The sequence below is a fragment of the Sciurus carolinensis genome, chromosome 1, assembly GCF_902686445.1.
Source record: "Sciurus carolinensis chromosome 1, mSciCar1.2, whole genome shotgun sequence".
NCBI lineage: Eukaryota > Metazoa > Chordata > Mammalia > Rodentia > Sciuridae > Sciurus > Sciurus carolinensis.
The window spans coordinates 192855218-192873398 of record NC_062213.1 but is presented as its reverse complement, the minus strand read 5'-3'; the positions used below and the strand labels follow the sequence as shown (position 1 = coordinate 192873398).

General features: G+C 38.7%; 1 protein-coding gene across 5 annotated transcripts in view; it reads right to left on the bottom strand.

The window, feature by feature from the left end:
* The window catches only part of Hnrnpr (heterogeneous nuclear ribonucleoprotein R), a 33238-nt gene extending 18701 nt beyond the window's left edge, over nucleotides 1–14537 (bottom strand). For 2 of the 5 annotated variants that reach the window (XM_047555900.1, XM_047555917.1), the window contains exons 1-5: nucleotides 14402–14537; nucleotides 11079–11247; nucleotides 8665–8783; nucleotides 7919–8026; nucleotides 4719–4832 (exon numbers count right to left, since the gene is read on the bottom strand). In XM_047555900.1, coding sequence (XP_047411856.1) covers nucleotides 4719–4832; nucleotides 7919–8026; nucleotides 8665–8783; nucleotides 11079–11235 — 498 coding nt within the window. In that variant the 5' untranslated portion in view covers nucleotides 11236–11247; nucleotides 14402–14537. The remainder of the gene's footprint in view (nucleotides 1–4718; nucleotides 4833–7918; nucleotides 8027–8664; nucleotides 8784–11078; nucleotides 11248–14401) is intronic. The other 3 variants (XM_047555907.1, XM_047555928.1, XM_047555938.1) reach the window with 3 other exon arrangements.
* Between the last annotated feature and the right edge of the window lie 3644 nt (nucleotides 14538–18181).

Genomic DNA, 18181 nt, shown 5'->3' with positions numbered 1-18181 from the left:
AATAGTTTCATTTTAGAAAAATACTAACATATTTTTGTACTCAATAAAATCCATGAAGAAAAAGGCCAAGGTTGAAAACACTGCTTTATCTGAGATACAGAAAAATGACCTCATTTCAGGATCAATTTAACTTGAAATTTAAAAATTCAAAAGGCTAAAAAATAGGTTTTAAAAAACTTAGACCAACAAAATCTAGTGGACATCATAATAACAGTTGTTTCTTTACTCACTAGTCATCAAGGTTTGAGAAAATTTTTAGTTCTCTACAATCTATTCATGGTATATTTCAACAAGAACAAAGAAAGCCTCTTGGAGAGGGAAGGATAGGAAATCAACCATTTCTTTTTTTTCTTCTTTGGTATCAGAGGATTGAACCCAGAGGTGCATAACCACTGAGTCACATCCTCAGCCTTTTTTAAAATTTTTTAAAATTTTGAGACAGGGTCTCACTAAATTTCTTAGGGCCTTACTAAATTGCTGAGGCTGGCTTTGAACTTGCAATCCTCTCCTGCCTCAGTCTCCTGAGCTGCTGAAATTATAGGCATGCACCACCACTCCCAGCTTTTTAATTCCTCTACAGAACACCAGTGTTATGCTCTTCAAACAAATAAATGTATTATAGCTGTCATGGTGGCTGCAGCTACCTGGAGGCTGAGGTGGGAGGTGCACTTGAGTCCAGGAGCTGGAGACCAGCCTGGGCAATGTAGCAAGACCCAGCCTCAAAAAACTAAAAAGAATTTATTATATATACCCATGATCCTCACATACATCACATTTATGTTATAGAAACAAATCAAATAGAACTTGCTTCTGTTTTAATACTAGCCAAATAATACAAAGAGACTGTCATCAGGTGAGGGCCTAGACACACTAAAAAAATGCATTTCAAAATTAATACCCATCATCATTCTTGTTTATTTCTCAAGACAATACTTAGTAACACTATCTGTTAATGAGTGCTCACCTATCGGAATAATTTACAGTATATCTGTTCCAAAGAGGAGTCTAAATGTCTTCTCATAATTTAATTTTAATACTACCATGGTCTAAGGCATTGACCCTAATGTCAAAGTACTCAATCAAGACCTAAAATATTTTAATGACTATAACAAAACAAAGAACAAAACCCAAAACTTTATAGAATCAAAAATGATACCAGTTAGAATCAATGTTTATTAGATCAGCAACACAACACATTAAACACCTATTTTTCAAAATCAAAACTTTCATTTTCAACAAAGATAAGCCAAATCTCATGAAATCTATCTTTATGGGAAGAATGTAAAATTTTACATAAGATTTTGTTGTAATAAACTGGTTGACAAGTATGGCTTAAGTAGGTAATTTCATATAGGAATTTTACTGCAACAATATCTGCTGTATGTGCAATAATAGTTAATATATATAAAAATACATCTTTTTCCTAAAAAAGCAGTGCAATATAAGAAATAAAGCAAAGATAAAATAAGTCTCCACTGAGTATATTATTGAAACCAATTAAATGGGCTGAAAAAGTTCATTTCCATAATTATAAAATAGATATAACCAATTTTGTACCAAGCTGGGCACTGTGAAAAATGTAAAAGGATTATGTAGACTTAATTCTTATTCCTAAGGATTTTATAACTAGTTGGAGGAACAAGACTAAGATAAATGTAACAACTGGGAAATACAGGCACACAACATGCTGACTGCTACATACTATTGCTAAGTTTAAACTGTAGTCCCCTCATAGAGGTGTTTTAGGTAACCTTAAAAACAAGAAAAAAGGACTGGGGTTGTGGCTCAGTGGTGGAGCACTTGCCTGGCACGTATGAGGCACTGGGTTCAATCCTCAGTATCACAATAAAAATAAATTAATTAACTAAATAAAGGTAATGTGAAAAAAAAGGCAAAGGCAAAGTAGTTCTATTTTTAATCTACTCATTTTGTATGAGGGTCTAAAAAGGAAAAACCAACTAATACTAAGCAAAATTTAAAACCATTAGAAAAAAATACATGCTACAGTTCAGGAAAACTGAACCAAGTTTCTATACTACTTAAAAAGCATATAAAATATAGGGCTGAGAATGTGGCTCAGTGATATAAGCACTTGCCTAGCACACATGACGCCATGGGTTCAATTCCCAGCACTGGGGAGACAGCGAGTTTATAAAATAAAAATGTAGATTTCAAAGGATTCATGGCAGAAAATGAAAATAAAGATGAAGGATGGGGAGGCTGTTAAGAGGACAAAAGAAAAATAAGACTAAAATATTATTCACTTGTAGTCTAGATTTCCAGTGATGACATTCACTCCTGCAAGGAACCTAGATGATTCAGTCTCAATTCCAACTCTATCAATAATCATGAAACATTCACATTATATTACAATAAGTAATATGAAAAAAATTTTGTGTGTGGTATCCAGGGGTGCTCTACCTCCAGCTCCCATTCCCAGACTTTCGTTTATTTATTTTTTATTTTGAGACAGGGTTTCTCTAAGTCGTCCAGGCTGGCCTTGAACTTGGGATCCTCCTGACTCAGCCTCCCAAGTCACTGGAATTACAGGCCTGTGCACTGCACAAGCTAAGTAATTAATTTTTAAACAGACTCAAAATAACATGTAGATGATTCAGGTATCATTAAAAATAAAGACTGAGGGCTGGGGAGATAGCTCAGTTGGTAGAGTGCTTGCCTTGTAAGCATAAGGCCCTGGGTTCGATCCCCAGCACCGCCAAAAATAAATAAATAAATAAATAAATAAATAAATAAATAAATAAGCAAGCAAGGCTGGGGAGATAGCTCAGTTGGCAGAGTGCTTGCCTGTCAAGCACAAGGCCCTGGGTTCAATCTCCAGCACCGCCCCCCCCCCCAAAAAAAGGATGCTTAGAATTTCTTTTAATAATGTTAAATATTGAGAAATAGAATATTAATTCTAATAACATTAAAAAGGAGTTCAAAGAACAAAGACCAATAACCATTCTGTACAACGAGAACACACAACTGAATTAGTTAACATAGATATAAAAAGTTATGTTAAATGATGCCATCTTTGCTTGTCTTCAAAATTAGAACTAATAATCATTATTTTTGTTACTTGAAAAGTAAGATTTAGGGACTGGGGTTGTGGCTCAGTGGTAGAATGCTCGCCTAGCATGTGTGAGGCACTGGGTTCAATTCTCAGCACCGCATATACATAAATACAATAAAGGTCCATCAACAACTTAAAAAAAAAAACAAAGATAAAACAAAGAAAAAGATTTAGCTTTTGACAGTATATCATTGAAGTCTTACTAAGGCATTACTGTTTCCTTTAAAGTTACTCAAAAGGGAATCAAGATTCTGAGGCTGGGGTTGTAGCTCAGTGGCAGAGCACTTGCATTGCACATATGAGGCACTGGGTTTGATCTTCAGCTCCACATAAAAGTAAGTAAATAAATAAAGGTATTGTGTCCATCTACAACTTAAAAAAAAAAAAAAAAAGACTGAACTTAAAGCCAGCTACAGTGGTGCATGCATGCCTGTAATCCCAGCAGCACAGAAGGCTGAGACAGAAGGATCACAAGTTTGAAGCCAGCCTCAGCAACTTAACAAGGTCCTAAGCAACTTAGGGAGACCCTGTCTTAAAAAAATAAAAAATAAAAAGGGCTAGGGTTGGGGCTCAGTGGGTAAGCACTCCTGGTACCAAAAAAAAAAGTATACTTAAAATTTCTTGGAACTCTTATATCTAATAATAATAAGATCAGTTAAATATTTTAACTCTAAAAAATACCTAACAATAAGAACACCAGTACCTAAATGACATCTTCAATATTTAACTGACATCACCTAAGGAACACTTTGTTTTAAAGAAACCTAGAAGGCCATGATTTCAATATTCTAAGGAAATGACCACCATAAATCTTTAAAAAAATACTGTACAATACTATGTTCCTGGCATTCTGCTAGCCACTAAAGACAACAGAAGGACTGGTGATGTGACTCAGTGGTAGAGCCCTTGCCTAGTATGCCCAAGTCCCCAAGTCCAATCCCCAGCACTCCAAAATAAACAAACAGAGACACTGAATCAGCAGAGGTCCACACTATCACAGAGGTTACTTTTTGGCAGTTTTCTCCACTTAAAGGATTAGAACATAAAGGCACAGGGAAGGCATTTTTATGAAAGCACAGACAGAACAGAAACTATTTCTTTGTTTAAGTATGGACCAATGTGCTCGACCTTTTTTCTTTGGTACCATATCCTTCCCTTTTGCAATCTATTCCCATCAACGTCTCTCAGTAAATACTAAAGTACATTACACACAATGGGGGAAGGCAAAGAGGCAAGACAAACACAGTTCAAAATTATTGACATTAAAAAACAAGAACAGGGCCAGAGGTGACCCTCAGTGGAAGAGAGTATGCTTAGCATGTAAGAGTCCTGGGTTCAATGACCAGCACCAAAAATTCAAAAGGAAAAAAAAAACAGAAGAAAACAATTGCTTCTCCCTTATTATGGTTATTGCTAGTAATATAGTTTAAGCAACCACTTCCAAGAATTCCACATTTCTTTACAAGATGTGTGGGTATCTATACAAAGATTCTCCTTCTAAAAACGGTAGCAAAATATGTATGAATATCCCCAACATAACAATAGGTACATTTTGAAAGGAATCAAGTATCTTCTCCTATCATATAGTAGATAGAACAGTTAAACAAAATGGGAAGACATTGGCAAACAGCTAAAGAACACTCACCTCTGTTCCAATGCCAGGCTGAACACCAGAGTATACACTGTCTGGTGGAGGACCACCATACTTCCTCTGTCCTGTGGTGACATCCAGAGTATAACCAGTCCTCTCAAGCAAGGCCTAGAGGTAATTATATATGTTTATTCTTGTATACATAACCACTCACACATGTATCAGTATATTAATCATTTTCAAGAGACACCTCAACAAAGAATACTTTTTTTAAAAAGGTACCCTAACATCTTAGGATATGTTTGTTTTGCAGTACTGAGGACTGAAGTCAGAGACTTGTATAGGACAGGCAAGCACTCTACCACTGAGCTATATCCCCAGTCCTTTTTAAAATTTGACAGGGTCTCGATAAACTGTCCAAGTTGGCCATAAACTTGTGATTCCCCCACCTCAATTTCCCCAGTAGTTGGGACTACAGACATGTGTCACCACACTTGGCTTCTCTTTTTAAATTTTATTTTGAAACAGGGTATCACTAAATTGCCCAGGCTCATCTTGAATTTGCAATCCTCCTGTGTCAGCCTCAAGAATAGTGGGATTAGGGCTGGAGTTGCAGTTCAGTGTTAGAGCATTTGCCTACCAAGTGTGAGGTACTAGGCTGGATCCTCAGCAGCACATAAAAACAAATAAATAAAATAAAGGTATTGTGTTCACCCACTCCCCCCAAAAAAAGAATAGTGGAATTACAGAATTAGATATGTGGCATCACACCTGGCTAGGGTATGTATTTCATAGTTAGGTTAAAAAAAAAAAAAAAATTGAGGAACTGGGAATATAGCTCAGTCAGTACCATGCCTGCCTTGCACGTAAAAGGCCCTGGGTTTAATCCCCCCAGCACCACAAAAAAAAAAGTTGGGCTGGGGTTGTGGCTCAGTGGCAGAGCACTTGCCTAGCATGTGTGAGGCACTGGGTTCGATTCTCAGCACCACATATACATAAATGAATAAAATAAAGGCCTATCAACATCTAAAAAACTAAAGAATAAATAATTTTTTAAAAATTCACCCTGGTTTCACATTGCCCCCTCTTTATTTAACTACTTCCTTCCTTCTTAATGGAAAGAGTCATAGGCAAATTCAATCTTTAAACACACACCACTTTTCTGTTATAAATGGGAACAGAAAAAAGGGGGCAAGGATTATTAAACATTGTATATAAACCAACCCCATGCTACCTATTCATACTGATGTACTACAGTATTCTTCATCTTTCACCTTCTGTACTTCAATTAGACCATTTTTCCTTACTCATTTCCATTATATACCATCCTTATTTCCACTAGTAATTTTTTGAAACAAAATGTTCTCTTGTCCTTTAAAAATCAGAAAACCTGCCAGGAGTGATGGCACATGCTTGTAACCCCCAAGACTCTCCCAGGAGGATTGTAAGTTCCAGGCCAGTCTCAGTAACTTAGCGAGAATCTCAGTAACTTAGCGAGAACCTCAGCAACTTAGCAAGACTCTGTTTCAAAATAAAAAGTAAAAAGCTCTGGGGATGAAGGTCAGTCGTGAAGTACCCCTGGTTCTATCCCTAGTACCCACCAAAAAACTCCTCTTTCATGTAGCTTCTCTCATTTATATCAAGCACATTCATGTCTTGCTACTTTTCACTCCATTGTACTCAAAGTTACACAATTTAACATTTTGCTTGATGCTTTTGTTTCATACTTCTGCTATATCAAGAACTCCATAAGAACTGGATAATTTCTCACACAGTACAGACTTGAAACTTGGTAGTTACCAAAAAAACATATTCAGATTTCAAAAAACAAACAAAACTTTGTTTCCTGATTACCAATCTTCCTCTCAACATTATATTAGGCTCTCAAGAGGAATCATAGAAGATAATGTCCTTGCCCTGAAGGAGCTTGTATTGTAACTGAAGCAACATTTATATGAAACTTCTACAGAAAAAAAAAAAACAAGGAAATGCAATGTACCCAGAAAGGAAAGAATTTTACACTTTCATGTTTTTTAAATTATATGATGTCAGAGCAACAACAGATTTGAGAGATCATTAAGTTCACTAAACTCTGGCATTCCACAGAGTTGCAAGACTTGGACCTTCCATTCTCCTACCTTTGATTCAAAGCTCTCTACTTTTAAACAGAAATACATGTAATATAGAATACAAGCCTAATATGCATATAATACAAATAACATGTAAATACATAATACACACATATTACATTTATAATATACACCTTACCAAAATCAAATAGCCAGCTTCAGGGAAATGCTATGGCCTATTTAATGAACATTAATAAGTTATTTTTTAAGTAACTTATTATTCACCTAATTAATTAAAATTTTTATAAAGAATGGGGCTATGCCACTTTATGTGGGGGAGTACAAAGGAGCTCTATATAATTAGTTATGTGACAGGAACTACAAGTTAGATTTCTTATCTAAACAAACCACCTGTACAAACAATTTCAACATTTTCAACATTAAATAATTATTTCAAATTTTAAAATCTGAAGCTCAGTGTGGTGGTACACAGTTATAATCTCACACAGGAGGATCAAAAGTTGTAGGCCAGCCTGGAAAACTTATTAAGACACTATCTCAAAAAAAAGGAGAGTGCTTGCCTAGCAGGTAAGAGGTCCCACACCAGTGCAGGAAAGGGGTGGGGATGGGGGGAGTCTGGGCTGGGGATGTAGTTCACTTCCCTAGCAAGTGAAGCCCTGGGTTTGATCCCCAGCAGGGAATGGGTGAGTCTATTACTGCAGCAGGACATCAATATCCATTTAACTAAGGAATTGGTTTGTTTATCTTTCACTAAAAGCTCTATATTTACCTTTCAGAGCAGTTTATTTAAGTAACAATCATGCTAATCACTGTTTGTAGTTCTTCCCATATTCTAGGCACCATTCTAAGTGCTTTACATATGTTAATTCATTTAAACCTCAGAACTATGAGTTAGGTGCAATTACTACTCCCATTTTATAAAGGTATTAAAGTTAAGTGAAAATTCAAAAGGAGGAAAGTAGTGTTAACACCTCCTTGCCAAAAGAAAAGAAACAAAGTGCTTGGGGAAAAAAGTGAACCAAAACACATTACTGGATCAATCCAAGAAGCCATTATCAGAAGAATTAATAAACATGTCACTCATAGCCAGAAGAACAAGGAATAAGGGAGAGTTTGAATTAAAGCTTTTCATCAAACATTACAACTAACCGAGTCAAGTTTTACCTTGATCTTGGCTTCATCGGGTCCCTTGGTAGACTCTTGCACCTTGCTGCCCTGTTTCTCCCTTTGCCTGTAGGTCTTCATAACTCCACATAAAAATGCACTTTTGTTCTAAAACAGGCAAATAATTCAATAAAAAGAATCACCAGGAATCTTTGAGGTGCCAAATACACAATTAAATTTAAATTTCAGAAGACTGAAATTTTAACAAAATATTCAGTCGACAAATATTTGCTGAGTGGTTACTATGTGCCCATGACTGGATCAGACAGCATCAAGACAGTGTAGACCTCAGGGAGCTTACCTTCTACACTGGAAAACAGCCTTTCATTTGTTGATATTTAACTGAATCTGGACTATCTTTGCCAGATGGCTGAAATTATTCCTCCCACCTACATTATTTCCATCCAAGATAATAAAAGAGTATCAGATAATCCAAAAATGTTAAAAATCTGAGCAATTCAGACATGTACAAACCTAACAGCAACAGTCATCTAACTGTGGTTTTGATTTTAAGTTTTTAAAATAACTTACTGAGTCTTTAGTTTTATAATTGTGCTTCTGAAACCCTTTGCCACAGGAGGTCATTTTCCCCCCTTACGCTAATTTTTTTTTTTTTTTTTTTTTTTTTTAAAGAAAGAGGTAGTAACAAACAAATGATCACTTTTCCACAAGAAGAAAAGTTCGGTGATAGTACAATAATTTCAGGTCATTAACTGTTCAAAGGCATTTCTGAGTAATGACCTTACCTGAACATGTGATAAGTCACTTTCCTTGAACTGTTGTAGTACAGACAAAGCTCCTTCTTCATTAAATTCCCTGAGAGCATCAATTGCTCTTTCATCAAGATCGACATAAGCTACCAATCCTAAAAATTAAATTAAAAAGGGGTAATATTATTGCAAAAACAGGGGTAAGCTAAACTGTTCTATTAGAAGTCTATTAAGAACTGCATATACTATCACTATACTTTTCATTTAACTATGCATGTATGCAGCTGCACAAATACTAAGTAGAAAGGTCAAGTACAAATATGGAAATAAAAGATAAAATGTCAACACTTATTAAACATGAATTTCAATCCACAAAAAAAGAAAAAAAATTCTAAAATTAATTTCCAACTCCCCAAACTCTGTAAGGCTTGACAGTGTGAAAGTTAAATCTGATACACATACTGTCCTACAGACTAAAAGCATTCATTTAACAAATTCTGGTTTATGTTAGAATGTAAAAATACACTATTTCTCAAAAATAAACCTTCAAATTATGTGTTGGTACAGTCATTTACTACATAAGAGGTGGAGGAAAACATGAAAACCAATTTTACCTCTTTCCACTTTCCAGAAAGTCAAAGGCAAAATTTTCCTCCTTAGCACTAAAGAGAAACTGAAATGCATTTGTTTATCTAAGCATCTACTTTGCTGCAGTCAGAATGTGGAAAGGCATAATTTTTAACTCTTCTATGCAAGTGCAGCTTGATTAATCAATTCTGAAAGTCGTATTTTAAGGCATTCTTTGTTCTGATACAAGCTGAGATTTAAAAAGATGCTGTGGCATTCAAAACACTGTCAATAATGACAATCTTTTTCAAATGGCAATAAGAATTTTATGGACTTACAAATAAACTATACAGGAAATATATGCACTGCATTCTACATATGTACTATATTTAACTGCACACAGAACATCTACTAAGTTTAAAATAAACTTTCTTAATTCTATTGTTTGTGGTACTTATTATTTATATATAAAGAAGCTATTTCAGAATTGATCCAATATAAAATGGAAATAGTTTACAGATTAAAACCCCCAAGTCCATATGAACTAACACAAAAGTTGACTCCATTTTGGTAAAACCAGAAAGAACTTTATTCCATACAGTAAATAAATTTTAAATAAATGCAATGCCACTTGCAAAGTTACATTTTATAAAAAAAAAAGTTGCCATGATTTGCTTTAAAAGCTCAAAATGAGCATAAATAAATGGAGTTTTTTTTTTTTTAGCTTGAATATTTTATACCACCACCCAAAGCCACAACTCAGGACACTCATCAATCCATCCTGTCAATCCAATCCTACACCCAAAACATCAGCCTCTTTGCAATAACAAAAACACTCTATGGGAGAGCATCTCTAAGCAGATCACTGCCAATTCTCTAAGGCAGAATGTCACAGAAAGTTCCTGAGGACTAATTTTCAAATGGAACCATCACCCAGGAGTCATTTTTATAAGTCATTTTAGTGTCTAAAATTATCCTAAGCTGCCTAGATTTAAATTTTTTTTTTTTTTTAGGGACAAAAAAAAAAAAAAAAAAAAAAGCAGGTATTTGTCTACTGTACTTAAGACACATTTCTGAATGAGACAATTCAGTTCTTTTTCTCTCTTTACCTCTCCCCAAATCTGAATAGGCACACAAAACACAGAGGAAGAAAGTTTCCATCTATGGCCCCAAAGGAGGAGGACACATTTATTTACGAACAATACTCCCTAAGGGTAAATATTTCTCTCCCTCTTTCAAACTTCAAACCACTTACAACCAACCATATTAAGATGTTCAAATTTGCTTAAGCACTTAACCATGGGACTTCTGGATTTAAAAAAAAAAAAAAAAAAAAAAAAAAAAAGGCACTGTTACAAACCAAACACTTCCAAATTACAGAGAGATGTGGATTTCTGTTCACTGGAAACTAGAAAGACCACACTCTCAAGGAGTCTGACATTTATTATCGTTTCAGACAATACATTCTAACTATTCCTCTTATTAAGCCACCTAATCAGACCTAAGCTGATTTAACAATCACTTTTAAGAAGCTAAAAGGAGAAAAGTAAAAGCAAAATGATGACTGATTTAAGGTTAAGAAAAAAAATGCAAAATTTGGTATGCTGAAACATACATTTTAATTGGTGGTAAATCTAAGACAAATTGATGCTCTATTCTGAAACAACTAAGACTGCATATTCAACACTAAGGCGGCTTCAAAATAATGAAATAAGAATATCAAAGTCAAACCCAATATGTCCTCAATGAAGGGAAAGTAACAAATATTCAGCTCTACACAGATCAAAAACAATAAGCATTATTTAACCTTAAAAAACTATAAAATTCAAAGTGGTTTGCCCTCACTTTCATAACCAGTCAGAAACAAGAAATGCATATTATACCTGTCTGAAATATTTCATCAAGTCTTTCTGCCACCTTCTGTGGGAGGCCTGCCTCTATCAGTGTCTTGTAGTGTTCTGTGTGAGTTACACTGGAAGTATCCATTGGTTCTTCCTCTTCTTTTAACTGTACCGCATTACCATTCACCTGATTAGCCATTTTATTATGCTGCTGGAAAAAATTCAGGAGCTATATTACATTAAGCCAGAAATAACTAGTTTGTAGGACAATGCATGATTTATCTAAACTAATTTGTACACATGCTGCTAATAACCTCTATCCAAAATAATAGTTTATGCCTTTTGTGATGTATCTGACCTAAATTTGCAATAATAATCCTGTAAAACTATAGAAAATGTACATGAAAGCATTAGATCTTTAAGGATCTTCATGTACACCAAGTTAAATAAAGGCTTAAATTTACTGAAGGTAGAATCGCTGATTAACAAAAGCAGCTGTTGTGTCCTGGTGAGCAGATCAACAAATCACCACAAAGTCCTAAAAGTCCCTCAGCTCTCAATTCTTAAACAGTTTTTAGAAGTTTGGATTAAAAACAGAATAAACACCCACAGACCACTTAATCAAGATTTAAAGACTTCAAATTTTCCTAGCTCTGCTTCAAATACCATATTGGGTGAAATAAGTCCCTGTTGTCTCTAGTTCAACATGCTGATTGGTGGCTTGGGTTTTCTCCACCTCACTTACACAAAAAAAAAGCACAACTTTCACATTAATTTTTGTTCTAAGATTAATTTGCTAATCCCATTCACAGATTTAAAAGAAAAAATGACCAAGTTTAAAAGCTAAACAATTGTTTTAAGTCCACATAAAAATAAGTGAGCTACAATTGAGGTTGCTTTATTTAAAAAAAAAAGTCATGAATACATACTGAATTTTTCGTATCACCAAAGATGCAAAAACATATTGATGAATGGACAACTAAATTCTTCCAAATAATTTCAACACTACCTAATTAGGATAAACTTCAGATTTCTCAGATCAACCTACCAAAAATCATTTTGTATGTTCAGCCTGTGTGTAATGCTGAAATGGACCAATTCCCTGAAGAGAGTGTAAAATAAAACCACGCAAGGGCAGTCTCTATACTACCTCAAAAGCCAGGGAATTAAAGTGCATTTGTCTATGGCAAAATTATAATGTGATGAAGATAATAGGCAGCAGAAAAAAGACACTGCAACACATACTGAAACAAAAGACATGAAGGTGGACCTCAAGAAAATGCCTACGTTTCTTGAAGAAACTCAAGATACCCAATCAGCTACAAAGAAAATGCAAGTCTCTTCAAAAGCACCAAGACAACATAAGATAACCACACTTTCAGACTGCTTATCAAACACTGTGCAAAGGCACCAGGTGCAGTTTTCTGGCTTAAAACAACTTTTCATTTTAAAATCCACTGATACTTAATTGAAGTTAGTGGAAAAGGGAGGAAGACCAAGAGGAGGAGGAGGTAATAGAAAGGAGGAAGAAGAAAAGAAAATGTAGAAATGTTACTCTGAAAATCAGATAAATAATATGATTTCTCAGGATCACAAAACCTTAAGACTTGATAGCCCTCTAATGTCTGTATAAACCCAGATTGTGGTTAAACTTTAGGTGGATAAATCTTTCTCAAGGTAAGTCTCAAATTCTGATGAATGAGCAAAAATGGAAACATTTAAGCCTGGCACAATTTGATCAAGAAACTATTATGTGAGATGAATATATTTACTAATTAATACAACTTAATCCTAGAAAGATGTATCCTAAAATCCAAAAACTCTTTGTGGACATAATAGTTTTTCCATGCCCACCCACCCCAAAATACTACCTTTAAGATCATCAGAACTCACAAAGTTCTCAGTATCACAAGACCCTCACAGCATTGCACCTGGGAATACCATTAGTTACAGACAAGAGGCAAATTTTTAACAGAAAAGTTCAATGAACATCTGTTTAAGGTGTGGGGTATTTTATGTGTAAAGCAAAAAGACAAGTTGTGTATTTACTACAAGACAGAAAAGTTTGTGACTACCAATTGATTGCAAAGGCTCTACAAGTTGATATTGAAATTGGTTAATCCCAAAAAAACTGTGTAAACTTTTTACAGAAAACATAAAATAATTAGATTCCAGAAAATAAAACCTTCAGATCAAGGGGGGCGGGGAACCTCTCTTCAAGCCGAATACAAAGTGCTCATTTGAAAGACTTTTATGTCATATGAGACCATTTAAAACTCATGTCAATTCAACACAATGCCACACAGCCAAACCATATTTCTGGATGCAGCAAATATACTAAGGTGACTGTAGTCACTTGACCTAAACATTTTTGCAAAAAGGAGACATTTACGTAAGATTTTAAAAGGGCTGCTGGGAGATTTGGGAAGTCAGTACTGCCTCCTCCCTGACTTTTTCTGAACATCTCTGTGCAAATCGTTAAAGAGACGGGTTTTAAAAGAACCAACGAAATGAAAACTAACGGTCATCTCATGGCTCACGAGTGTCAAGCCCTTAGCCTACGACTGACTCAGGAGACATAAATCCAGCCTCTTGAGGACAGCAAAAACCTCTAACAGGTCGTGCGAAAGGCCTGAACCTTTCAAGAACCCCCTGGCTTTGACTTTTGGATCCGGGCAATACGGTTACCACCGTATAAGAAAAAGAATCGCTCTTCCAATTTGGTGCGCCTGTGCCATCCTCAGGCTCGCGCTTGCAGGCGCCGCTCGCAGCCTAAGTTTCGTGGCCTCTATAGTCATTTTTTCCTTCAAATCTCGGTCGCAGCATGCAGCACGGGGGAGGGGGCGGCTTCCCACTTACATCGGCCTTTCGCCCTCTGCTCACACAAAAGTTTTCTCCCGGCTCCGGTCACCCTGCGATCTGCACCCGCCCTCTGCCCACCCCACCCCGCAGGCCCGACCCGACTACCGACACATCCCACTGGCCGCCCGGCCGGCCGACGCCGGGGCCCAGCAGCTCCGGCAGAGCGAAGCGACCGGGCCGGGCCGCATGCAGCCGCGGGCGGAGGCGGGAAAAGTGCGGCGGGGCCGGCAGGCCGCGCGGAGGGCAGCGGGCGGGCCGCGCGGAGGGACGGGGACTGGAGGGGCGGGGGAGGCTGAGCGAGGGCGCGGAGGCGCCGCCGCGGGGCTAGGCCCACGGCTGCGCGGCCCGACGAGGCCGAAGCCGCCCCCAGCCCATCCCCACCCCCACCCCCGGGCCGCGGAGCGCAAATCAAACTGGGGACCAGGCACCCAGCCTGGGCCGGGCCGAGTCGGGTCGGATCGGGGCTCCCGGCCCCTCCCCCCACGGGCCGGCGCGAGACTCACCAGGGCAGTGCGGGGGTCGGCGGCCGGGCCCGTGAGAACCGGCGCGAGGCGCTTTGAAAACGACTAGAAATGGCGCGCGCGCCACCCCCTCCCCCCCTCATGGACAGAGACGCGATCCCGGCAGCACGCGGGGTTTCCCGGAACTGCTTCCAGGGACTCCGAGCAGCTGGGCAATCATCTCACGAGGCACCCTGACAGACAGCTCAGATGACCAATAGTATCGAGGGAAAGCGGCCCACGCCGGACGGCTCCAAAACCAATCGGTGCATCGGTCAGCTGAGCCAATGAGGATACTCAGCGCCACTGACTGGGGCGCCTCCGGGGCGGGGGCAGGCACACAAAGGGGTCTGTGGTGGGGGCTCCTGGTAGTGGGGAGGCTGTAGGGCACCAGGCCCTGGGTGGCCGAGACTCCTCCCTCTTCGTCTGCCCCCGCTACGAGGCCCAAAACCTAGAGGCGGAGAATCCAGGCCTCGCGCCGCGTGGCCGCCTCCGGAGCCCCGCCCCCTGCGGTCCGTACCGGGCAGCTCCGCCATGGCGCTCCCGCCCAGGTGCCGGTGCGTCTTCGCCCCCGAATCCTCCCTAGCGCCGCCGACACGCCCATTGCCACGCGTTGGGTCCCCTCTCTAGGTCACCCTTTTGGCTCTAATTAGAATACGATTTACATGTCATATATACATTTTTTTTTTCTGTAGAGTTTTGCATAGGAAAGCATCCCTTGGAACCATCCGAGAACCGCCTCTTTCCCTCCCTGGCTCCTTTGCGCACATCGCTGGTGGCAGCACAGACTGAGGGAAATCGCTAAAGTGGGCATGACTCAAGAGAAATGTGTGTCACAAATTATAAAGCAGGAACCTTTCTCCCACAGGGTTGGGAGCCAGTTAACATCCATAAAGTGGATGGGGTACGTGGAGCAGCAGGTCCATCAATGAAGCCAAAAGAGCCATCCAGGCAAGGAAATCTCCCCAGGGAGATTAACTACCGTTACACCTAAACCTATTTCTCATCTTTTTCTCCTGATTTGTTCCTTGTCCTCGCCTTAGTCCTAACCTAACTCACCCCACAGGAACCCAACTCACTTCCCTAGTGTGGGCTTACCTCCTAATCCTAACTTCAGCTGTTCACCCCTATTAAGGAGTTGAGGAGGTCAAGCGGTCGGTAGAATTTCCAGATGCAATTGAGCACATTAAGTCTCTCGGATCCCAGAAACCAAAATGTAATTATTGCTTTCTTACTGCTATAGTTTGAACGAGTACTCCAGTTGTACTGGAGTCCAGGGGAACGTTTACTGCAGTGTTGGGCGATGGGGGCTATAGAAGGTAATTAGGTCTTCTGATTAATGCTGATTATAAAAAGGCTTGAGGTTGTGAGTTTGCTCTCTTGCTTCTTTGGCTCTGACTCTGCCCTTCCATCATGGGATGACAACCAGGAAGGCCCTTACCAGCTTCTGCACTTTTAATTTTGGATTTCCCAGCTTCCAGAACTGTGGGAAATTAATATCCGTTCTTTATAAATTTCCGAGTCTCAGGTATTCTGTCATAGCAATAGAAAACAGGCTAAGTCATTTACTGTGCACCCAGGTCGGATCTCTGGGTGTACTCAGTTTTTGTATTATGGGGTGTAAACATTATAGAAATGCTGGGGGTGGGATGTAGCTTAGTTTTAAAGCTATGCTTAGCATGGAAGAACACCTGTGCTAGATTCTGTAATTAATACAATTCTATCACCCAGACAGGGATAATATTTCAAATAGTCTGTCATATAGTTCTCCTAAGTAGATTCCATCCTTTCAGACCATATAGCTTGATTTTTTAATTTGGACAGTATGGTCACCAAAAAAAAAAAAAAAAAATCATGGACATTCATAAATTCAATATTCCATAAATATTCATTGCATTCCTTCTGCATACAAATTATTGTGTTAAGAACAGGGATAATTAAATGAACAAAACATGGTCCCTGTCTTCTTAAGAGTTTATATTCTAGCTGATAAGGTAGAACAAATACAAATAATAAAAATAGGTTGGTAAGAAGAGCTCCAGCTATATCCCTGCTCTTTAAATTAGATAGCACAGGCTGGGCATGGTGGCACATGCCAGTAATCCCAGCTACTGGGGAGGCTGAGGTAGGAGGATCATAAGCCTAGGCAATTTAGTGAGACCCCATATCAAGTAAAAAATAAAAAGGACTGAAAGTAGCTCAGGGGTAAAAACTCTGGGTTCAATTCCCAAATCCCAAGTACAAAAGAGAGAGAGAGAGAAATAAAGAAAAAGGGGTAACAGTGCAGCCAGGATCTCCCACAACCCTTCACTGTCAGACCAAGTCTGTGGTTTGAGCTGGTAAAATTAATGAATATACGTTTGTTTCTTAGAACAGTTATCGGGCACCAGAATATTCATATTGAAGGTTTGACATTTAGTATCGACTACCTGAAGGAACAGAGAATTGTTTTAAAATCACCAAACCTTCTTACAGGATCCTTCAACTCATCTTTGCCTTGTTTGTCCCTTTCCTCATACTGAAAGAAACGGTCAACCTATTCCAGACTCCAAACAAGATTACATACATCAACTCAGCCTCTTTAAAATGCCTTAACTTAGCTAACCTGGAGGTGTGAACTTGTAGTCACAGCTACTAGGGAGACTGAGGCAGGAAGACCAGGATCTCTTGAGGTCAGAAGTTTGAGACCAGCCTGCACCACATAGCAAGACCCTGCCTCACCACTAGCCCCTAACAGGGATAAATCATCAGAGGCACAGTTCAAAGGCACAAGCAGGGCTATGGGTGTAGAACAAGTGCTTAGCTTGTGTAAGGCCCTGGGTTCAATCCACAGCACCAGCAACAAAAAACAAAGGCACATGCAAGGTCTGGAAATAAAGGAGGAAGAAGAGAGATGAATGAACACATAGAAAATGAAAGAAATACCCTTATGTTAGCAGAAAGAGCATCGAAGATCAACCCATGCTGAACTGTAGGTGCTAAGAGCCCTCTACCCAACTGTACCTAAACAGTTCTGCCTTGAGTTTTCTCATTGTCAAGTAGAACTATTTATTTTCTTTGTCCAACTTTAATAATATTTATTATTTCAAGGAAGTTTCCCAAACTGTGGTGCTAGGTCTGGGGATGTGGCTCAGTGGTAAAGAGGTTGTCTAGCATGCCTGAAACCCTGGGCTCTTTGATCCGTCTCACAAAAACAAAACAACAAAATGGTGGTGTTCCAACCAAGACTGACTAGAGCTGAAGGCTTGCTGTCTTTCATTTATACCTCCTAAGGTTATGCATCTTTTAAAAAAAGATTCACCTACCTGTAATCCCAGCTACTTGGGAGGATCAAGCAAGAGGATTCTAAGTTTGTCTTAAAGCACTTGCAGAGCTTAAAGCAGATAAGATCTTGCAGCATATCTGATTTATCATCATTTTTGGAGCTTATTTTCTTTCTTTCTTTTTTTTTTTTTTTTTTGGTACCAGGGATTAAACTCAGGGGCACTTAACCGCCGAGCCATATCCCCAGCCCTTTTTATTTTTTATCTGGAGACAGGGGCTTGGTAAATTGCTGAAGCTGGCTTTAAACTTGCAATCCTCCTGCCTCAGCCTCCCAAGACACTGGGATTTCAGGTGTGCACCACCCCAGCTGGCATGATTTTTTCTTTTGAAGACTATCCTTGAGCTGGCCTATAAATTCCCTTCAAGTTCTCAGATTCATCAAAGTCGTTTTTTAAAATGGAAAGAAAGTATATTTCTATCTTAGTACCACACCTTTGTAGATAATAATGACCATTTATT